A 24,331-nucleotide genomic window follows, 5' to 3' on the forward strand; every position below is an offset into this window, starting at 1 on the left:
CTTTCAGTTTGAGTAATGTGTATGATAGTATTTTATTTACCCAGTAGTAATATACAGAGCTCATATCCTTATTATTACTTAAATAACTGAGCTGAGCCGGTTTCAAAACACACAGGATATAAAATCAAACAGAAGAAAACAGAATAGGACATTTTTAGGTTTAGTTAGTTTTTACACAAAAACAGGATTAAAAGTCAAGGTTCATTCTGTTTTTTTTTTTTAAACTGAGGGCCGAGTTCCGGAACCGTCTGTGGTCCTGGCGATGATGTCATTACAGATGGCGCTGACATCCGATTCATCAAGCGTGGATTTGGTCGTTCTCTTCTTCCCCTTGGGATTGGCTGCGGTGGTCACCAGGCGGACGTGTTGGAGGAAGAGGTCAGGTGACCGCGCTCCGCTCCACGTCTCGTGGACGTACAGCGACAGCAACACCAGGCCGGCGTCTGGGATCCAAACAGACAGCAACATTGTTCTCGACATTAACTTCATTACTAAAAAAACCCCATAAATGCTGTGTGAACTGGTATAGAGACATGGTACAAGAGGAACCTGTAAAATGATAAAACATGCATTTGAATGTAATGCACTCTCATCAGAATAAACCAGAACTCAAGTCCGTGGCAGTGTTCCTAGCTTCCTACCGCGTCGGGACTGAGGGGTGGAGGGGTCCGAGAGGCAGGCGGAGACCACCCTGGCGTGGAGATCCCCGACAGGGAGGGGTCCCTGGGCCTCCAGCAGACGCAGCATGACCCTCGTGAACAGCTCCAGGGTCTCTGTTCTGGAGGAGGAGGCTGGAGCCTGGAGCTCCACGGCGCGGTGGTAGAGCCGCAGCAGGTCCTCCTTGGCTCCGGCGTCGCCCAGGATCTTGTCTACCGTGTCTGGGTGCGGGGGGGCCACCCTGTGGAACCAGCGGAGGAACTCCAGGGTGGGCGGGTGCTGGAAGGGTTGCTCCAGCAGGGACCTCAGGGACCACCGGGTGAGCAGGAGGGCCGTGTCGCCCGCCAGACCGCTGTCGACGGCCATCGCCTCCTCGCCGTCGCCTGGTTGGCCCAGAGAACAGACAGAGAAAGGTTCCACTGACAGAATGAATTGAAGAACGGCGACAGAATGAAAATAAACATAACTAGGGAAAGAACCAAAAACATAAGAAAAATGAAGGAACCAGAATTAAAAGAAACAAAAAATAGCATAGAATGAATGATCGTACCGAGAAAGATAATAAAGGAGAAAATAACAGAAATAATCAAAGCACAGAGAAACATTATTCCATAAATACACGAAACAAACCGACGTATCCACTGAATCTACTCACAACTTGGGGTGTTGGGGGCGTGGCCGGAGGCGGGGGTCTCCCAGTGGGTGAACACCAAGCGGAGGTCCTCTTTACAGGCCATCAGGAGGGTCTGTTCACGTAGCTCCCTGTCGCTGTCCTCCTCTGGGTCCTCTGTTTGCTTGCGGCTCTGGGAGACGTGGGGTCGGCCCCGGGTCTTGGCCCTGCCTGTCCCTGAAGGGGGGGAGGATGGATCAATCAAGGTCAACCTCAAGGGAGTCAAGGGAACCAACAACAATAAATAAACAGTGCTCTTGTGAAAAGTGTGTTGTCATAGTAGCTTATTTTTGATTGGTCCAATCAGGACCTGTATTTAGAGCTGCCCTGTGGTTTGGTTTTTGTGTCTGGTTGAGAGGAAATGTAAGCGAAAGAGGCAGGCAAAAATAATCTTGCACCATTTCGGCACTGGCGCAGTTATATTATCAGCGGCTCCTGGCCGGGTATTCTACACAGTGACGCACCACAGCCTAATAATTACAGCGCCGAAAAAAGTGCAGAATTGTGCAGCCCCTGCCCACGAACAGGAGCTAGGCTATTGTGACTGCGAGTCAATTGCAGCGGCTAATGGAAAGCAAATGCTAACCCAGCTGATGATGCATCGTGCTGCGAGAGGAGGACATGTACGGATCAGGGAGCTAGGTCACACATTAGGTCATCAGACGAGAACCGTGTCCACTCACCCAGCAGCCCCTTCAGGGCGTGCCTCTCGGCCACGCTCTGCAGCTGTCCCAGCAGCGTTGCATCATGGGAGAGCGAGGCCCAGCTCTGCAGCAGGGAGAGAGCGTCGGCGGAGGAGAGGCGCTGGGGTTTGAGGGTGAAGCGGTCGCCCCGGGCCGCGCCCACGGAGCCGCGATGCCTCAGCATGGAGCTCAGGGTCCGGAGGAAGAGGTTCAGCTGGGCAGGCTTCACCTCCGTCCTGACGTAGGAGGGCAGATATTGGTACTTTAGATTTCGCTGTCTTGTTCTACTTGTGAATATGCTTAACATGGAAAAAAAAAATGGAAAAAACCTTTTTATTGCTTTCGCACAAAATGAGAACAAACAAGGTTTAGCCAGAAAGAATGGATGGGTGGGTAAAGAGCGATAGACAGAGACAGAGAGAAAGACACACAAATGCAGTAGCAGAGTTTGCCCAGCCAGCATCCTGTTTCATGCAGGCTCTTTAAACCGCTCCACTTTATTTAGATTTGTCCCGAACACTCCCTAGGATATAAACACTTTTACCACCTGACGAAAATCATGAAAGCACCATCACGAGGAAGCTCGTGCGTCAGGAGGGGTAGTGCGCCAGAGCAGGGGAAGCGGCGGACATGTACCTCAGAGAGGGGACGAGCGTGAACGCCACACAGAGGAACTCGTCCACCAGGGGGAGGGGGAGGGTCTTGGTGGCGGGCTTTGGTCGCTCCGTCTGGGGGGGGTCCGGCGGTGTGTCCTTCTGTCCCAGGTTGGTGGACCAGATGACGTGGAGCAGGTCCACCACACCGCTCAGCACCCGCGGCTCCAGGGTCCTGAGCCGGACCGGGGGTGGGGTGGGGGGGTGAGACTCGTTAATGTCAGCTCAGACTTTATGCTCTTCCACTGTAACCGTACCTTTGTTAGCTGATGTTCATCAGCTCATAGTGTTAGCTAACACTATGAGCTGATGTTATTCTATTGTGACTATGGACTGTAACTGTAAGCTGATATGTTATTCTATTTAACCAACTGATGGCTGATGTTATTCTATTGTAAACGTATCTCTTCAAATGTGATTATATATTACTTCCACTACTACCAATATAATCTAAATCTTTTAAGCTGCGTTTTACCCACAAGACCATGCTGTGGAACTTTCCTCTATAACTGCGTAGGGATAAATGTGATTTTCAAATTCTGACACTGTGATTGAAGACAAACGCCCCGCCCACCTCCTCCTGAGCAGGTGCAGCATCCAGGGGAGGAGACCACAGCTCTTGGTCAGGTGGTAGGCTGCCTTGGGGACCCGCCCCGCCTGGCTCAACACCCTCAGGATCTGGACCTGGCGGAGGTCGGGGACACATGTCAACCCCGCTCCCAACACCAATAAATACTGCGGCGGCAGGACAGTGCAGACTGTGTGCAGACGGCGTGTGTGCGTGCACGCAGAGGTACCTGGGTGTCCTCCTCACAGAGGGGGCTGCTGCTGTAGGCCAGCAGGCCCAGGAAGATGCCCTGCTGGCTGCACAGCTCGTAGCAGTAGCGGTCCCTAAGTCCCTCCTCCAAGACCCCCAGACACCACTCACGCTCCTGCTTATGCTGGGGGAGAGGGAGGGAGGGAGGGGAAAAGGAGGGTGAGGGGAGAGAACGAGGGAGATATTGGAGGGAAAAAGAGGGAGAGAAAGACAGAGAGAAGAAAAAATAAAAAGAGGGGTAGGGAGATAGTCAAACCAGAAGAGAGAGACCGAGATGGGGAGAAGGTGATTAAATATGAGTTACGTTTGCAAACAAGGTCCCCACCTTCCCAGGGACAGATAATAAGCAGAAACAACATCAGGAAGGTAAAGTAAATATAAATAAACATTACAGGGTGAAGGACAGGGATGCCTAATGATGAAACTGTTGGTTTAGAGACGCTGTGACACCATGGGGCTCACCAATCATTAGAAATGTGCTCCAGAGTATTTCTCTAGGCTGTAACAATATTGTAGTAAGATAAGATGGTACTTTATCAATGACAGACTGGAACTACAATCAAACAACAAACAACCGTAGTTTTACCTCCGTGTCGGAGCTGTGGAAGAGTTTGAAGAAGTCGGGGACTCTCCTGAAGTCCAGACTCTGGTGGGACAGCAGGAACTTGTTGAGCACCACGTACATATGATCCTCTGGAGGGAGAGAAGCAGTTTTAGAGTCGCAAGAACGCGCTGACATATTTGCTGCGGGGTTGATTGATGCTGAAACAAGATGCCAACATACGTAAAAGAAACAACTGTACATATTATAAAATAAAGATGGTAAGATTACGAAGGTCTAAAACATATTCACACTATAAATACTAAAATCAACAGACTGAGAGATGGGGCTTTCCTATACCTCCTCAATACATCAAAGCTAAATGGGTTTAGCAAATTTAGATCCTACGCTGCAGTGGTCATCTTACATAAATAACTACAGATGAAAACAGACAGGATCATGTCTTCCTAGTAGAAATGGTTCAGTGTTGTTGAAACATAATCCCAATAGTGTGTGATTTAGTTGTGTGTGAACGGACCTGGTTTGAGCATCTGTTGCGCCACCTTGGAGAGGTACGTGGTCATGATGAAGGGCAGGCGGACATTTTTCTGCCGGATGCCGTTCTTCATCATCTCCATCAGGTAGAGCAGCTGCAGAAACAAACAGATTCAAGATAAGAGAGGTGGCACTTGATTAATCCCTGATCAGACGATTGGGACAGAACGTGTTTCTAATCAAAGCAATGGATTACATGTCCGTCTTGAAACCAAGAGATAATACTTTGCTCTTCTTAAACCTGCTTCTATGTAACCTTTCTAATGCAGCCAGCAGAGTCAATCCATCCAGGGGATTTTTCTCCATAAATAGTTTTATTCTCATCTGCTTTGGGTGTGTTTACCTTGTGAGTTAAATAAAGGTGTTATCATCTAAAGTCAAAGGTTTTCTCTTCCAAAGTTAAATAAAGGTGATCCTTTCTAAAGTTAAAGGAAGTCCCTTGTAAAATTAAATGTGTTCTCATCTAATGCTAAAGGTGTTCCCTTCTAAAAGTAAAAGATGTTCCCTTCCAAAGGTAATGGCGTGTTCACCTGTCTCTTCTTGACGCTGGCCGTGCCCTCCAGGTGGGGGTAGAAGGAGGTGAGGATGTGGTATCCTGCAGCCCGGACTTTGGGGTCGTAGCTGCTGAGGGCCGTGACCGTCAGACCGAAGGCGTGGCTCGACACAAACTTAAAGCAGTTCACCACGCAGTCTGTCGTAGACGAGAGAAGGGTTAGGGCTGACCTCGGAAATAAACTGCATTTACCTTTTCACAAGCTTTGAATCTCATTGCACACAACCCAATGGAACAATATAGGCAGGAGTCAGTAACATGGCCCACCTGGTCTCAGTATGGTGCTGAACAGGGGCAGCAGGTAGCAGGGGTCGTACAGGTTCCCCAGTTCCTTCACTTCCTCGTCTTGATAAAGAAGCTCTTTTCCCTCCTGTGAAGAAGCCAAATTTGAATTAAACTTTTACCTACTAATACCACTCGTGCTTTTATTATCAGTATCAATTATGCAACAGGTTTGGACAAAGAAAGGTCAACTTGCTTTCTTGTGCTAGATATAGCTCAGTGCTAGACTGTGGTATATGCCTAACCCTAACTCAGTGCTAATCTGAGGTATGATTGGGTTCAGCCATAGCTCAGTGCTAATCTTTGCTAGCTTTAGCTCGTTGCTCACCTGGGGTATGATTCTGCGCTGCTGGGGGAAGTGAGCGATGGTGTTCAGCATGCGGTCAGGGCTGAGCAGGGCCAGTAGGTCCTCTGAGCTGGGCTGCTGCCATAAGGACGCTCCCAGGCTTTTACGGGCCTTGTGGTGCTCCACAGCCGCCGAGCCCCACAGCAGACACCTGGAAGACCAAACGCATTTGCTAGACTTGCAACACTTACTAGTTGCTAGAGAATAGACATACACAAAACCTTAGCAGTTCCAAACAGACTTGTAATTGAGGAAACACACACACACACACACACACACACACAAGACTCAACTTACTGGAACTTGAGCAGGCTGATGTTGTTCTTCTCATACTCCTGGAGTAGCAGCAGCAGCTTCTGGTCTGGAGGACAACACAGGGTGAGGATAACACTGTCTGATCTCTGTCCCACTCACATACACTCTCAATCACACTACTATTGCACTCACTCGCAATCATTCACTCACCTATTCCCTCTCTTTCCACTTTCCGACACTCACTCACTTTCACTTTCTCTCGCACACACTCTGATCTATTTACCAACTCACTTTCACAACCTCTCTGTCTACCTCAGACAAACTCAGCACCGTACCTTTGATGCTGAGCGTTGCTCCGTAGGCTCCCAACATGATAACAAAGTGGTTAACGTTGCAGACGGCAGGACACCTCTTCACCAGACACAGAACAACGGACACCAGCGCTTCTGGAAACAAAGAATTAATTAATCTTGCACATTGTCACTTTACTGTCAGCTACTTCTTGGCTCATGACAAATCGAGATGACTGATTATAAGTGTAGTATTTTATAATTTTGTTCACTGAATCATATTAATTCAAAAACATGTAAATTCTCTGTATTATATCATTAAAACTGTATTCATATTGCATTTCTAATTGATTTAAATAATAATAATTGCATCATTAAAATCCCCATTTGATTAAAAGAAAGTAAAAAAAAAAGGTTGCTTGCTAGATTTCAAAAGGATGATATATTTCTACCATTTATTCCCTTGCCTCACCCTTGGTCTGGGGACAGTGTCCCGGGTCCTGGTGGGACTCCAACATGGCGGGCAGGAAGAGGGAGTGGCTGCTGACCATCATGTGAATGGTGGCGAGTGGGAGGAAGTCCTTGGGCGCCGCGTCCCCCCCGACGTACATCAGCTCCACAAGATCCTTCAGGGCGCCCAGGAAGTACTGGTCCTTGTAGCGGTACCTGGGGCAGACAGAGAGACACTGTAGAGCCTACACCCGACCAACACCTTTTGGGTGATTGAGGCTAAGGATCCCAACCAGAGGTTCAAGGCAGACCCACTTAAAGTTATGGGAATCATTCTGAAATGAATGATTCCCATAACTATACACACACATAGAAGGATTGTTATTCATCTAAGCGATATTTCACGCAGAACACTGTCGAAAAAAGGCTCAATAAAGTCAGTCATTAGCCCACTTGTCAAAAATGTACCATATATAGTAAGGATATTGTTGACAGGACCAGCTTCAATACATTCCATATTGACGTCTGAATATTGATACTTACTTTAGTCCGCTCTTCACAAAACTATTCCAGTCGGATGGTGTGAGATCTTCCGCAAAAGTCTGAATAAACATAACATTTAAAGAAAGTTATCAAAACCAGAAAACACCAGTAAAAAACAAAAAGGGACCTTTCTGATTGGACAGAACAACCAAACTTCAACAAATTAAAATCGGATTGGCTAAAATGGTTGTCAAGTGATGTCAGCAACCGGTGCCATCACTCTACATCGATTTCAGCCGATCAGAAACAACAATATCTTAGTTCTAGTTTTGATTGTGTACTCTTTTGATTTAGTTATTGTATTTCTGCACCAATTCGCCATAAAAAATGTATCTTATGGAAGACAAGACAGTACTTTCTGAAGCGGTTACCAGATGTTTGAGCAGTCTCCCCAGGATGTCCTGCTCCTGGCTGCAGGGAGGCTCAGGCTGCTCTTTGGACCGGCTGTAGGCGGAGACCAGCCACCTGAGCGATGACATCACCACACTCTTCCTCCAGGACTCCTGCTCCTCCGGACTCTCAGACAGCTTGTCTTTCACCACATCCACCAGCTGCCACCTGACAACAGAGAGATAGGGCAAGAGCTTTAGGCATTTATTTTAAACATTAATTTAAATGTTTGTGAAAAGATTTACCTATTAATACTTACAGGCTAGTGACAAAGGTAATGGACAATGGTTATAATGTTTTGTATTTTCAGGAGATCCATCAACCTTTATCCAGAATAGTGTGTTTCTTTGAAGGCCTCTGATTGGGCTGGTGCTGTGGTGCATTTCATTGAACCCTTGCACAAAGTCGTGTGCCCTTTTTTGGACCTATGTGGGTCGTGTTTCCAATGAGAGCACTCGCACTGGCATTGCCATACAACTGGCTACAATCTGAATCGAACCTGGGACGCTGCAAGACTTATTGCCTACATGGTTAACACACTAGCGGCTTGAGCGCCTGAGTCACCCCGATAGGAACCTATTCTTGTGCCTACCGTTCATAACCCTCTGTTGACTGAAGCGCTGCTGGCAGCTTGCTGATGAGGTCACGGATGTCCTTGGTGCTGGCGGCCAGTTGGATCAGAGAGCCCAGAGTTTGAGCATGCGTTCCCACAGCATCCCCGCTGGCATCGAGAACTGACCCACACAGCCTGGGCAGCAGAGCCTTCTTCAGCGCTTTTAACACCCGGGATTGCACTGGAAAGCACAAGGAACATTGCATCAAATGAATGACATACAACTACAGAGACATGTATGGTAAAACAATATATAGGCTCTTTAATTGTGAAACAAAGAATTTAGTTTAAATTTAGATTGACAGCTTAGAAACAGATAAGATACCTCTTTCTTTTCAGGAGGAAAACTTGAAAAACTCAAGCCAAAAACACAATGTAAAAGCATTCCATAATTATAACATAAATAGAATCTAGGCAGTAGATTTTATGTCAGAGTACAAACCATCGGTGGGCATGGCCGGGTCGCCCCCACCTGCCGCCAGCAGGTAGGCGTCTACGACCGGGAGGAAGTCTTCCATGCGCTCCGCCACCGCCTCCATGTTGTCCTTCTCCAGGCACCAGAGCTGGAAGCGGAGGCGGTGCGCGGGGCCGTTCCCCAGCAGCAGGCGGCAGAGGCCCCGGGGCCCCGGGCTCGCCGCCCGCTCCAGGCAGTGGAGGAAGACGTCCGTGTGAACGAGCCGGGCACCGCCGGGCTCGCCGCTCAGCGTGGCCAGCAGGAAGTCCTCCAGGCGGGCGCTGCTGGAGCACGACAGCAGCAGGGTGCCCAGGCCCTGCAGGTGGGCCCCGGTCAGGGGCAGACGCCGGTCCACGCCCCCGCCCCCGTTGCTCTCCGTCAGGACCTCCAACGCCGCCATCCCGTAGAGACCCAGCTGGTTGCCGGGGGCGACCACCAGGCAGTCTTGGGGGAGGAGCAACAGGGTGGAGACCACGCCCCTCAGCTGGCACGCCCCAAAGTAGGGGTGCAGCGCTCGCAGGGCCTGCAGCGGCCGCGACTGCTGCTGTTGCTGCCCGGCCTTCTGGGAGGCGGAGTCCTGGAGCTCCCGGAGCACGGCGGTCTCCACGGCGAGCAGGTAGCTGTCGAGCAGGTCCGGGCAGCCCAGGTCCCGGAGGAGGGGGGCGCAGGTCTCCAGCAGGGCCAGCACCCCCTCGCTCATCTGGCCGCCCAGACGCTTGAGCTTGACGGGGTTGAGGGAGTTGGCGGGCAGCGAGGACAGCTCCAGGGCCAGGAACCACTGCTCCACACACGGGTGCTTCAGGATGGAGGAGAGGGCCGAGACCACCACCTGGGGACCACCGAGAGGGGCCGGGTCAGAGAGAAGCTATGCTAATGCAATTGGTATTAGAAGTTGGGTCGGGCAGACGCCATTATTAGCGTCACAATCTCGATTTTTGTTTATCCATTCTTTTTTTTTTTTTTACCAATCTTCACAATCAATGGTGTTCATATTTTTGACTCTATACTTGATCAAAGAAATGTCAGAAGTGCAAGTCTAACTAACTACAGGGTGCATTAATGTGCAGTAACAGCATTTTTGAGCTAACTTGCTCGTAGGCATGGGATATAGCATACCAGTGCGCTGACCTAACACACAAGTGTTAATAGGCTGCTGTGTAAATGCACTATATGCCAGTGCGCATGAAACACTAATGAGTACCGCAAAAATATCAATACGTGAAACGGTGTCTGATCAAAAGCTATGGGGTCCGTCATTGGGTCAGGAAATCCAAAATGGAACCTTCCAGCTCACCTGGTGCTTACTGGCCTCAGGTGTCGCTGAGGCATCGTCGGACAGGAAGAGGTCAGACCCGTCCTTGGAGTCGGGGGGCTGGGGTTCGGGGGTCTCCGGGACTGCGGGCTCCTTGAAGGCTTGGAGCCGGACCACCACGTCCAGTAGGACCCCCAGCAACTCCTTCAGAAGGGCCGGTCCTTTCGGGAGCTGCGTAGGTTCATGACTAAGGTTAAAACTCTTAATACTAATTACATTCATGAAGCAGTTGACCATTGCCGTGTCCCAGAATGCCCTGTGATATAGTGTGAATATCACACTATACCCCCCCCCCCCAATGACGTCCAACCTTTCGCAGGTCTGCCCCTCTAGGCCCTATACCCTTAGAAGTCGGGCGGTTCCCTGAGAAGTTGCTCTGGATGAAAGCACCAGATAAATGACTGAAGAGCAATCTAGTGATTCCCCCCTCTCACCGAGCCGAAGCCCTCCACGGTGGAGCGGATGTAGAGCAGCAGCTGGTTGACCACCAGGGGGAGCTCTGCTAGCGCGACGCCGGTCAGAGACTCCCGGGCGCGGCCCCTGAAGCTCTCCTCCAGGAGGCCCCCGGGTCCCTGGAGGTAGGACGCCTTCAGCAGCCCCGACAGGGAGGAAGACGCCGCCACCGCCGGTGAGGATGAAGGCGATGATGCGGGGCCTTTGAACTGTGAGATAGGAAAATAGTGATTGTTTAGCAACATGATTATTTGTTCCCCCCCATTTAAACCATCATGTTTGTGAGGAACGTTGGTGCGTGAATTTCAGTCAGGGTAAGAGCGGGAAAAAAGTGTTATATAATCGATAAACATAATATACACATATCTAAGAGAGAATGATAGAAAGAGGAGCTATAGAATGAGTTCAAGATTAAATAAGAAATGATATATGTATCAAAATAGGCCCAGAAATGCAATCAAAACAGTCCAACTAAGGTTTCAAATAAAATGTTTGGGTAATTTTAGAATAGAAGCCATATCTACGAGGTCACCGTTATGAATTACTACAACACTTGGTACCCCGATAAGTCAGTGTACATATTCCATGACTTTACAACCCAATGCCGCTCAAAACAACAGCACACGTTAACCCGGGACCCACCAGCTCCTCCTGGCTCTGCCGGGGAAGCCATTTGGAGTAGTAGTGGTGGAGGAGGGAGACGGAGGGGTGGGGGTCCCCGGCGGGGGTGTCGGAGGAGGCCAGCTCCTTGTCGTACTGCAGCAGCGCCAGGCACAGGGCCAGCGGCTCCCTCTGGGCGTGGAGCACGTCCGTCAGCACGCGCGCCAGGTAGTCGTACACGCCACCTGCGGGAACCACTGAGCCTTCTTCACCATGACAACGACAACTGAGGAGGCAGGTTTCGGTGTAATAGTCAATTTGCTTAATCCGTCGCTGAATTAGCGAATCCTGAAATGAATCCTTAAAGATATGATGTTTGTTGAAAATGTACTTTTGTATATTAAAAGGGAATCCACATTTAGAGCTGTTGCTGTTGTGGGAATGCATGCATTACTCTTATTTGTCTTCAACATAATGTAAAAGAAAAGGGTTGGTTCGAAACTCAAAAAGCAGCATTTCATTGTTTGTCTGTGCCTCTTTGAGTTATGCCATCCTCTGGTGCACCGCACACAATGATGTTTAAACACAAATGCATGGAAGTCAAAGGTTACCGTGCCGCGGGGGCATCTTGTTGCGGGCGTCCAGGGCGGCGGGCACCAGGGCGCTGAAGGGGAAGGTCTGCGTGATGAGGTCCTCGCTCAGGGCCGGGCCGTACTCCTCCAGCTCCCCCTCGTTGCCCTCCATGATGACGTCCACCATGTCCAGCACGTCTGGGGAGGAGAACCAGCGGTTAGCGGCAGGGGGGTGACCAGGCTGGCTTACTCCCAGAGGGTAGTCGGGTTTATCCTGTTACCTTATTAGCCCGATACGGGGTTGGCATTACGGGCTCATTCAGACAAAACCAGGTATCACGGCGAGAAATCTCAGTTTAGCAAGGGTTTAGTCAAGTCAAGGTTAGCAGAAAAAAAGGTTTAGAGTGTGCACAAAATTAGGAGAAGATGGGTTAGCAATATCAAGCTGATAATGACATTACTAGCAGTAGCAATCAATGTTGGAAGTATAATGAGAACAGTATCCACAGAAGTTATTGAGCATGATAATAACAGTAATTCATTGCAATTTTTTTAGCACTTTCCAAGGCACTCAATACAATGAGTGGTTAGCAGCATCGACTGAGTGAGAGGTATGAGAGTTAGTGGTGGAGGCTAGCTGGTACCATCGATGTGTGAGATGGGGATGCTGGCGGCGTCTGCCTCATTGCCACTCAGGGAGGCGTGCAGATAGGCTGCGTCCTGCACCAGAGTGGCCACCTTATCACTGTACACGTACTGGTTAGACAGCAGCCTCACACACACCTGGGGAAGGGAGAGGGAGAAGTAAGCAAATGGGTGGAGAAACGACATACACTTTTATTGCCGTTTTAAACTTGATAATTGTTTCGTTTCACTTTGTATTGCAGCTTTCCACAATAAGCCTTATATGAATGAAGTTTGATTGACTTGAAGGACTCTGAGCTATGGTGGCCGGTGTAGTCTAGTATCTCAGAGGGCTTCGGTCTTGCTCAGTGGGTCACATGGTCTTACCCTCTCCAGGAAGTGGATGACGGTGTCCTGGTGTTCAGGCTCCACCTGGCCAAGGTGCTCCAGCCACAGCTCCAGCTCACTGCTGGTGTAGTCAAACATACCCGTGTCCTTCAGCACCTACAGCGGGGAGAGCACACGCAGAAAGATGAACACATTTTTGGATTTATTGTTCTAACAATCATTCAGATAAATCATTGTAATGAATGTAAAAAAAAAAAATGAAGTGAGCTCTTCAGCCCAGATTTTGTTTAACTTAACACGCTGCTGGAAATAAACCGTTGGAAATAAAACAATACTCTCTTCTGCATGGGTTTAGACTAAGGTGTTGCTCACCTTGAGAACCAGCCTCTTGGTGAGCCTCCTGAGTGGAGCGTTGTGGCTGCTGACCAACATCTTGAGGAGCAGGAAGAGAACCGGCTTCTCCCCGCTGGGAGACTCCGTCTCCACCGCGTTCTGCAGGACAGAGGGAGAGGAGGAAGATACGTCTATACACACACACACAATCAGAGTAGTAGCAATGAGGATGGATAAAGTAATGAAACATTATTCAAAATCAGAATCAGAATCAGAATCTCTTTAATGAGAGATTCTGACATTGAGATTATTGACAGGTGATGAGTGAAAGGAGGTATAAAGGGAGTGATGGATGGGGATCGAGATAGGCGGATGTATGGAAGGGAGGATGGAATGAGAGGTGGAAGAAGGAAAGAATGAATGAAAGAAAGAAGAGACCCAACACAACAAGCAGTGCTGTGGTTTTCGTGAGCGCCATGTTCCTACCTGTAAGCGGACCCAGGAGAACTTGGAGGAGGGCAGCTCCAGAGCCAGCTGCAGCACCTGGTGTTGGAGGACGGGGGGAACCTCTCCTCTCAAGCCTTCCTCCGACACGATGCCTGGAGGAGGGTTAGAGGAGGTACACACTAATTGGACTTCTAACCTTCTTTGGCCCGTGATCGCACTCATTTTAGATTGAACATTCCTGGGAGTACTACTAACATCTTACATTTTTGGGCATCTGCTTCCACACACATTGTTTCAACCAAATCTGTTATATTTGTCAGAGTGGACATTTGTACATCTCAATTTGCTAAAGAGGGTTAGGGCAAAAAAAATGTAAAAATAAAACAACACACCAACAGACAGCTAGGGTGTGAAAGCCCCAACCTACTCACCCCTGAAGAGCTTGCTGAAGTCAAACTTGCACAGGCTGACCAAGTGTGGCGCCACCTTCTGGTAGAGACACATCACCTGCAGGAGGAGGGCCTTCAGCATGATGACCTCCGCGGGGTCGGCCGCTGGTGGGATACACAGAAAGGGGGCGCTGTTACACCCCGTCAGAGAAACACTCAAATTAATGAAATGGAAAATGTGGCGATGAGTTGTTGTGTTACCGAGATTTTCGGGGGTCTTCTGTGTCTTTCCCTTTTTGTACGTGTTGAGCTCCTCCTCCAGCTCCTCTTTCTTGGACAGCGACTGCCAGTTGGACACGATGCTCGTCATGTCGGGCAGAATCTGGAAGAGTGAGAGAAAGATGGAGGTTGAGTTTCTCTTCAATGGTGTGTTCAGCCTCCAGGGCTGCTCAAGGCCCTCGCATTCACCCTGACATTTAGTGAACGTCAGGGAATGTCTGCTTGGTTACATTACATTCTTTCTTTTCTACTCATTACTGCAACGGTTCGATACCGCTTTTAATGACACTGAGCAGCTCCTTCTTGACCACTAATTGCTATACCTCGAAGATATAGTGAACGAGTCGCGTCAATAGTTACTCCCAGAAGCAGGCTCAACTACGATTAAAGACCAGGCACAACAAACACAAACACCGGCATAGAGACCATCGCCCGTTTACGACGGCTAATCAACCAAAGGAGAATTGTGCCTTCATATCAACCAATGAAGATGCACCAATGAGGAGCTAAACCAATGAGGCAGCTACCTTGCTGACGGTCTCTCTGTACTGCTGCACCAGGGGCTCCATGTTGTCCAGGGTGTAGACCTCTGAGCTCTCCCACAGGGCCTGGTCCAGCAGGAAGTCGATGTTCTTCTGGGCTCTCCGCAAGATGAACGACATCATGGACAGGGTGGTGTGCTGTACCACCGTGTTAGAAATCTGAAGAAACATCGATTTCATTGAAAAAATATCTATCTATATAGATCGATCGACAGAACAATACACAAGTTTCTACTTTTACATTTTTCATTCCTGTATTTCATCTTATCTTTAACCTTTAATAACTCCCTAATATTTAACTCATACTGGTTGAATCCCCCTGGCAATCCTGCTATCACACATTCATAAAACAGACCTTTGCCTTCTATGTCGGCCAGAAATGAGTTCAAGAACGTCATTGCCATTTCATTGCGGCTGGTCGCTCAATTCCCATGATGCTTTATGACAAGAAACTGTGAACTGAGTGGATGTTGTGCGGGTCCCGCAGTGGGCTCCTCTTACGGTGAGGCCGGCAGTGAAGAAGGTCTTGGAGCAGACGGGGGGGAGGGATGTCACCATGATCATGGCCACCAGGCGGGGGAGGGGGATGAACTCCCGCGTCCTGAACACGGACCAGATCTCCGGCTGAGCCTCGTAGATCTGGAGGGCAGAAGCAGTCGGCGGCGCTCATCAATAATAATAATGAATAATAACACATTGGATTTCAGGACGCTTTAGGTTGCCTCATGAGCGCAGTGAAAAGGAGGACGGCGGATGGTAGGAGTGCCGAGGTTTCCTCATGAACAAAATGACTATCAAGCTCTGCATTCTCCGTAGTTATTTTCAAAAAGAAGGAGGATGACATTGCATGACATCCCCCCCCCCCCCCCCCCAATATTCATAAATCAAATAAAACCATCCATAAAATAGAATGATTACCAAAATATAATGAAAATCCATATCCACTGAAATGCAATTGTCCCATTTCCCTCAAAAACGATGAAACAAAAAAGCAATCGGCCCGAAAAAAGGGAGAAAGAAACAACGCCATTTCCCCCCACGGCCGCACCCAGCCAGCAGGCGGTCCCTGACCTTCTTGACGAGCTGCACGTTGTCCCGCCAGGCGCTCTGGACGCGGGGGGCGAAGGAGTAGCGGCTCTCCTTGAAGAAGCGTCCCAGGAGGTCCGGGCTGGCCCTCAGGGTCTTCGTGACCAGCTCCTCCACCAGGAGGTCCTCCGTGGGCTTCAGACCCCCCAGGAACTGCAGCAGGATGATGTTCCCCGCCCTGGAGTCAGTGGGAGGACCGGGTCAAAAGGGGGGGGCCCCTTTAATCCCCTCTGAGCGCTCAAGAAATGTCTCATTTTGTTAACACCTCCCCTTGGAGTGAGCATTTCTTCCAGTTATGAAACCAGAACAAGGAAGGCGGGTGGTCAAGGCAACTATAGTTCATTCTTCGATGATGCTTTTATCTTTTATGTAGGCCAATGGCCCTACCTCAATAATTCTGTATGCTTTCATTTTTAAATCTCTTTCAATGTAAAGTGACCATGGAGGTGCCTTGAAAGGAAATCTAAATGAAGGTATGCTTGTGTGTGTTTGAGTTCCCCTACCTGCCGGCGGTGCCGTAGCTGGGGTCGTGGAAGCTGATGCCGTTCTTGCGGGAGCTGCAGACCTCCAGGAGGAAGCTGTGGGCCAGGTCCCGGACCACCGAATTGGCAGCCTGCTCTGGGGTTTGACCCAGCTATTAAGAGAGAGGGAAGAAGAAACCGTCTTTTGATGAATGTCATTTATAATGTTCTCTTCACTAGACGTTAAATACAAGACTAAAAAAACGAACAAATATTTCTGCCGTACTGCCGATGGCATTATTACAACAATTAATAACTAATTTATTCCGATGAAATCAGTAAAAGCTCGTTTAATTGTCCATCCCAATTTCCCCTCTGAATTAAATTGTCATTTAATCCTAATTTGCAACATTACTTAAAATTGCTGCAATTTATACTCACTTTAACGCAAAAAACAACACAACTACACTAATAGTAGTTATAAACAAAAATGGCACAACATTTTCAGAGAATCGGCAGCATCGAGCAAGCGTTCTTGGCATCAAGAATCCAAATAAATCTCATTGCAATCCCAGAGGAACGGTTAAACCCAGTTCTACCCTGCCCAGACTGAGAGCTGGGGGTCTAGAAGGGTCGAGGCTCACCGTGTCGTTGTCCTCCGTGCTGACGTCTATGATCCCGTCCCAGCGGTACAGAGACGCCAGGTCAGTCAGCAGCACCGCTGTGAAGAACCGCACCTTCTGGGTCTTAGTGACCGCCTTGTTCTTCACCACCTGGACAGACACAAACAAACATGATGAGAACCAGAATGTCAACTTGGGGCAGGGTGTGTTTGACTAGAACCGGAAAGGAACTTGGTTCGATCCACAATGTCCACAATCTACCTGTAGCCCTCTTATAGCAAGATGCACAAATCTAGACCTGCTTCCTAATGACCAATATATGTATTCACTGTAAACCTCTTTGGATAGAAGCAGCTGCTGAAGGACTCGATGTAATCTAAATTTAAAAAGAAACAGAATGAAGAGAAACGTTCAACGTACTCGAGACTTGAGAGTGGACAGAATCAAACTGACGATGGACAATCTGTCTGTACTGATCCCAGAGTTTAAAATCTCTGGCAGGAGCTCTGGAACACAAAACAGTAATTGTCAACAACACAACCAAACATCTGCAGACACTGGAAACATTTTAGTTATCTGTAATATTGACTTGACAGATGCAGGGGTCGTCTGAACGACTAAACAGTGTAATACCTTTAACCTCCAGGATCTGTCCGACTGTAGCGGGGTCTCCAGACAACAGGAAGGACACTGCAAACTGAATGTACGCCATGCGAATGTCAGGTCGCCCCTGGAAACACAAAATAAACCCACCAAGTACCCAGTCAGAACCAGTTATATGTCTCCTGTAGAGTACACAGTAATAACAGTACAAAATCCAACAAAGAATACTGTATTAAATGTTCATTATATGTAATCATTAACCAATTTGCTAGGGTAATATTGCTTATTTTGTGGGAATTTAGAAGCAGATTTATATTAATTGAATAATCAAATTCACGACACATCTCTATAGCAAAAAACTTGGAACATGGAACATGGAAACGTTACCATAACAGACTAGAGCTTGGACAATATTCATTCATGAGACTGAAGCCGGGTGATGTAGTTGGATGGCTCACCTGTTTGTCCTTCCTCCGGGCCAGCCTCCCCATCCCCTGGCTAAAGTTGAAGTGGGCGTAGACCTCTCGCGCCGCCTCCGACCCTTGGGACACCATAGCTGACAGCAGACACAGCGCCAGACGCACCAGCCTGTAACAGAGAAACAGCCCTCAGACATGCTACAGCCATACAGAGACATCGAACAGCAGCTGACACACAAATTGGTTGAACCATCCCATACAAATTTTCCAAGTCGACATTCTTATAATCCTATGTTTAACTCATTCATTAAACTGCTTTGCCAATGTTTATTTTTAAAGACATTGATCAATTTATAATTGAATGAGGTGGGTAGTTAGGTAGGTAGGTAGGTAGACAGTTACAGCAACATCGACACCACACATTGTAGAACAAAATATAAAGAGGCAGGAGATAGTCCAAATTAAAAGCAATAGAGGGGTGAAAAAGAAAGCCCAAAGCATGAAATTAAATAGTACCAGTCAATATAACAAAACAAAAACAAAATGGAAAAAATGAAAAAAGGGAATGTCTTTTGAAGAAAGAGCAAAGCGCTGAGCTGAGTGCACCTACTCAAGGTTCTCCGAGCGCAGCGACCCATGGATAACCTTCATGGAGCTGGCGAGTTTCTTCACGACAGTGTTGCCCGCCATGCTGAGGTGAGACAGATCACTGGCCGTCCTCAACAGGATCATCTCCAAGCTCTGGAACACCAGCATCATCTAATAGACAGAGACATACACGAGAGAGAGAAAGAGAGAGAAAGAGAGAGAGAGAGAGAGAGAGAGAGAGAGAGACAGAGAGAGAGATGTAATATATGTTGGAACAGGTAAATTAACATGCCAAGAGAATGAATAAAGTTATACTATTAAATATATTTAGGTATAAAAGGCACAGGTTTTACACAAATGACATAAAAGGTATAACAATAACACACAATTAATAATAACATGTAATTACAACCAGTTGTTTAAATCTTCATACATCACATTGTCACATACATATTACAAGCATTGAGGTTCAACATGATCAGTAATCACCCTTGTTCTCTCGATCCACTCTAACAATTCACTTACCTCCTTGTCAACTGGCTTCTCCACTGCCAGCAATTTGAATATCTCTGCGCATTCCATGGAGATTTTAATGTAACCTTCGACCACATCGTATAAGTCCGGACACGGCAGCTTCTTTGCAAATGATATAAATGTTTCCAGCGCTAATAGACAACAAAAAAATAGAGATACGATTGACTTAATTGAGTTATAACAGCAGAACACACAGTAGGAAATAAATAGGACAATAAGGGTTAGAGCTAGAAGAATAAATACTGAAAATACATCTCTAGGCCTATACATTCTGAGTAGCAGATTAGTAAAGTGAAATAGTAGTAGAATGATACTATAAGTAGAAGAAGAGGAAGTGCATCAATGTATCACTGTTTATGACTAGAATCACATTTTGACAGATAACTAAAAGTACATGTAGTACAAGTGCATTGATTTGCAACATGAATACCTATAGAGAAAACACTAAATTACAAATACTTCGATTGAGACCACATTTTCCTGCATGCGGCTATAGGTGCATACATACTGAATGACAACTTGCAGAAAAACTCACCCTTCATGGCTTTAGTTGGATCCTTAAGCATGGATTTGAAAATAGTGCCATTAAACTCTGTCAGGGTTACTTTCTTAGCCTGAGGTTCCGAGACCTCGGAGTCCTCACTGGGACGTTTCTTCCCCATGTTTAAGTAACAGTTAAACTCAAATGTTAACGAGATAAATACTCATTTAATCTGAGTTTGATGAAAACACGTTGGGAAGAAAACACAACTCTTCGTCCAACTGAGTTTCTGTTCCGGAGTGGAAACAAAATACTTGCGATTAATGGTTCCGGGTCCTTTTTAGCTTTTTAGGTACTAATTATTTATTTATTACTGGGCTTCCACGGTTTTATCTGTTTTTATTTAAAATATTGCTGATCAAATAGTAAAAACGTTTACCGTGGTACACACATATATATATATATATATATATATATATATGTCGCAAAATGTTAGACATATAAAAAGAAAAACAATTTCAGTGTACCGGTATTTTTTATTTTTTTAAAAGGCCAATTAGCGTGGTAGTTAGTTTAATACAGCAATATGCTTCATTTAAGCCCTATATGTGTTTATGTTTAGCAAGTTCAAGGAGGAAGGATTGGCGTCGGCAAAGAACACATACACGTGGCTCATTGAGAGTGCGGTACCGAATGTAAACAGAATAAGCATTACCTAAGTCGTAGACATACTACTCAACTTCTTGACCTGACAGGGTGGTTTATAGTTTGTTTTGGAAACAGTGTGTAGCCTACTTAGAATGTAATGCTACCTACAGGGTATGATTAAACAATCTGCAAAATAAAATGTATCAGTTCATATTGTATTTCCCGTTGTGGCCGCCAGGGGTCACTGCTCCACAGCGCAACTTTGAGCCTAACTGACAATTCATGTTGGTTCGAGGCCCCTTGCGCAGGTTCGAGCCCCCAGGGAACATATTGTAATCTATTTGTGGCCCTCCATTAAAACCAATTGAGTTACATCTAATCAGAGCCAGGACTGGTTGGTCGTCAATGTAGTTGAATGCAAGGCCCTTTAATTAACTTCCACTTGATGAGTTTGAGGTTTTATAACCTCAGCTTTAACCGGATTCCGTAAGACAAGGATGGCCTTTGGGAAAAGGACGACATTTATAGGTTTTGACGAGGGCTCGCTGTACTCAATTCACTCAATTTTATCAACACAAATACAGGCCTGTACATTCAGGCAGGTTTCATTTAAATTTACATTCCTAAATTTAAATGAAACCTCTAGATATAACATATTAGGACTGAATACCTGAATGGCACCTTTAATCAACTTTATATACAATTGTACCTCACTTTCACTTGCATACACTTATACAAGATAATATAATATCTATTTGTATTACCAATAAAAGGAGGCATAATAAGATTATCTCTCATATTTCTTAACCTTTTCTTCTTTGTTATATATTGAAACATATTTTAATAAATCTGCAGGAAAGAAATTTAATATAAGGGAATATAAGCAGTGGATATATAGCTCAATATTATGATGGAAATATAGAGAGACTAGGAACACAAATATAGACAGGCACTATGTGACTAATGTCGCTATTAATATTGAATTATTCCAAATTCAATTTGGAAATTAAAACCATAAAACAAAAATAGAGACGTGACACTGTAAAGCTAAGGGAGGAAGTAATATTAGTATGTGTTTATATATTTATTTATTCATATATTTGTATTCAACACTGAATAAGCTTTGATTAAATTCTACACTGCATATGAAATAGACAGCGCGAAAGAGAATGAGTGTGTGTGAGAGAGAGAGAGAGAGAGAGAGAGAGAGAGAGAGATGGAGATAATAGAGAGATAGAAAAAAGAGAGCAAAAGAGAGAGAGAGAGCGGAGGGGAGCAGAGTTCCGCTGGGACTGTAGTGAACAGGAGATAGACTCGGTGTACTCCTCACCCTCTCCTTACAATACCAACTCCTCATCATAACCACCTCACCCCTTCATCATAACCACCTCACTCCTCCTCACTATAACCACCTTACCCCTTCATCATAACCACCTCATCCCCTCCTCACCATAACCACCTCACCCCTTCATCATAACCACTTCACCCCCTCCTCACCATAACCACCTCACCCCATTCATCATAACCACCTCACCCCTTCATCATAACCACCTCACCCCTTCATCATAACCACCTCATCCCCTCCTCACCATAACCACCTCACCCCTTCATCATAACCACCTCACCCCCTCCTCACCATAACCACCTCACCCCTTCATCATAACCACCTCACCCCTCCCCACCATATTACCTCACCCCCTCCTCACCATAACCACCTCACCCCTTCATCATAACCACCTCACCCCTCCTCACCATATTACCTCACCCCCTCCTCACCATAACCACCTCACCCCTTCATAACCACCTCACCCCTTCATCATAACCACCTCATCCCCTCCTCACCATAACCACCTCACCCCTTCATCATAACCACCTCACCCCTTCATCACAACCACCTCACCCCTTCATCATAACCACCTCACCCCCTCCTCACCATAACCACCTCACCCCTTCATCATAACCACCTCACCCCTCCTCACCATATTACCTCACCCCCTCCTCACCATAACCACCTCGACCTCTCCTCTTCTTAATTACTCCATCAATTACTTGAAGGACCTCATTATTCCCTACTGTCCATCTCTGTCCCTCAAGCTCCAGTCAAGAAAACTCTATTTGTAGAGGCCATGGACACAGGTACAATATCAAAGGGCTCAAAGGAGGACTTAAGGACGAAAGGACAAAAGGAAGAACCCTAGAGGGACGGTAAGGAGGGTGCTGACTGGGTAGACATATAATGGTAGCCTAAAACCAGAACAAATAAGATATAAGAGTTAAAGTAGCACTTCATTCATAGAAATTAACAGATTTGTATCCGCTTCCTCCAAATCAATTATGACTGTAGCTGTAGGGGTGAGAGTCATTTTGCATACGCTTATATCCAAAGCGCCTTACGAAGCCTTGATACTGACATACTGTCTTGTCATAACTGTGGGCTAGTCTCCTTATAGCAGACTCCATCATCCTGTGACTAAAGGAAATCATATGTGGGATGAGAGTGCACAGAGGAGGGTTACCATGGCAAACCTCCCTCTGCTCCTCTGGGATGGGCGAACGACCATCCATTGCTTCTGTTAATGACCCACTTAGTCGAGGAACCTATTATTAACGCTATTGAATGTGTTTTATGGATATGGTTTTGATTTTGTGGCATGCCACTGTTTCAAGAAGTGGATATTAACTCCTGCAGTAAAGTGTTTAGAACATAAGAGATGAAAGAAAATAATAAAATAACAAACTTTGTAACGTCAACTGCTTGTCAACTTCACAGACAGTGTGTATTGGTGTCAACACACTTTGAATCAAGGCTGCTGGAGAAGAAGGTGGTAGGTGTTTGGTCCTTTGGAAGCTGCCTAGATTTATATTATTATGCAGAATCATCAGTTTAACATTTGGATCAAATTTCGTCAAGAGAATTAACATCAACAGCGATGATAATTATGGAGTCTGCCATCCTTTTCAGCATATTTTTATTTTGTTTGTTTCTACTACTTTTGGTTGAGTTTTGTGTGAAATGTGAGCTCTGCCAGAGCGAGAACCGGGGAATCTATCTCCCAATTACACAGCGGTTCAACGTCAACGTACACATCTCTGCATCTGTTCAAACCGCCTTGTAAAGGGTTAGGCTTGTACCAAAACCTGCCATCGCAAGGACTTCCCCCACGAATCCTAAATATACTCCCATAAACAGAGCAAGAATAAGGAAGAAGGAAGAAACATTGAATAAATAAACATTTGGCAATGGGATGAGCACACAGATTAATCAAACATGATATGCATAACAATGAAAAGATTATCGGAAAATATTGAATCAGTGCTCATACACGAGAAGATTCACACCCTAAAGCTGCATGTCCCTTCTAGGGATTATTAAAGTCTCATCTTATCGTATCTAGATGTGTCGGAAGATGCGTGATGAAAGCGAGCGCTTTCTCCTCTGATAGATCAGGGGATAAGGAACCATGCCTTGTTTCAATTTGAGCACATTGACTAATCAACAAAGTCATGCACTTGCTTTGTCTTTAGCACACTAGCTCAGAGAAAAAATCCCGTACCCTTGATGGGTATGACCGTTATAAAGAGCAATGCTGTGTAAGTGTCCGAGAAGCTTAACCCTCTCCTGGATGCAAACATCAACCTCTGCCCAGAGTGAGCTCCACACATCCACACACACCAAGCTGCTGGCGTTCCTTGTTGTGACGTCGAAGTGCCTTGTTAAAGTTCACAAACTGGTTTGCCGAGACCTGCAAAAACATAGGACTTTACCCCTGCTTTCTCTCAATTACGGTTTTATTTCAGTTACAATTTCTTATATTACTTAGTTGAAGATCAAACAAGCCCTTTTACCACATTAACAAACAAAAGTTGGGGTTCAAATTCCCATAAAGATTTAGCGAAGTAGACATGATAGTGTGCCGCTTGCTTAAGCTTTAGCAAACCAGCTAAGGAAATGGGCCAGTTAGCACTGTTGCAGCCATCTCTCCCTGAAGGCCAGTGATCATCGTAGCGGCCCCATCAGGTGGGGAAAGTTGTGATTATCTGTCCCAGAGGACGAGCTCAGGGCTGGGCTGGCACATGAAGTCCTCCTGTTCTGCTCCATAAATGTAAGGTTTATTTTCCATGTTCAGCCCTGGTACAATTCCCAAAATACCTTGTTGGCCAAGCTCCAATAGTGTGTGTGCAGGGGTCTGTTAGTGCGATGGACGGGGCGGTCAGGGTCTTAACCTCTGTCCGAGTT

At 46.6% G+C, this 24,331-nt stretch overlaps 1 protein-coding gene across 2 annotated transcripts; it reads right to left on the reverse strand.

Moving 5' to 3' along the window:
• Nucleotides 1-101: 101 nt before the first annotated feature.
• urb1 (URB1 ribosome biogenesis homolog) lies at nucleotides 102-19,627 on the reverse strand (the record flags this gene model as incomplete). 2 transcript variants are annotated; one of them, XM_079731428.1, is made up of 40 exons in its annotated part: nucleotides 102-443; nucleotides 642-1,040; nucleotides 1,313-1,504; nucleotides 2,011-2,246; nucleotides 2,647-2,838; nucleotides 3,238-3,347; nucleotides 3,461-3,604; nucleotides 4,067-4,173; nucleotides 4,560-4,671; nucleotides 5,107-5,267; nucleotides 5,397-5,499; nucleotides 5,740-5,908; nucleotides 6,055-6,118; nucleotides 6,348-6,458; nucleotides 6,775-6,968; nucleotides 7,296-7,354; nucleotides 7,667-7,853; nucleotides 8,278-8,479; nucleotides 8,741-9,581; nucleotides 10,047-10,235; nucleotides 10,499-10,726; nucleotides 11,160-11,362; nucleotides 11,729-11,887; nucleotides 12,334-12,472; nucleotides 12,701-12,817; nucleotides 13,034-13,153; nucleotides 13,481-13,593; nucleotides 13,873-13,995; nucleotides 14,092-14,212; nucleotides 14,637-14,810; nucleotides 15,153-15,290; nucleotides 15,723-15,915; nucleotides 16,241-16,371; nucleotides 16,843-16,971; nucleotides 17,242-17,327; nucleotides 17,455-17,551; nucleotides 17,883-18,012; nucleotides 18,454-18,602; nucleotides 18,957-19,096; nucleotides 19,501-19,627. In XM_079731428.1, the coding sequence occupies 40 exons, from the start codon at nucleotides 19,625-19,627 to the stop codon at nucleotides 220-222; spliced, it is 6,813 nt and encodes a 2,270-aa protein (XP_079587554.1). In that variant the 3' UTR covers nucleotides 102-219. The 2 variants fall into 2 exon arrangements, with proteins under 2 accessions (XP_079587554.1, XP_079587553.1); XM_079731427.1 differs by having other exon boundaries at nucleotides 13,873-14,212.
• Nucleotides 19,628-24,331: the final 4,704 nt, after the last annotated feature.

The sequence above is a fragment of the Pollachius pollachius genome, assembly GCF_949987615.1.
Source record: "Pollachius pollachius genome assembly, chromosome: 3".
Taxonomy (NCBI): domain Eukaryota; kingdom Metazoa; phylum Chordata; class Actinopteri; order Gadiformes; family Gadidae; genus Pollachius; species Pollachius pollachius.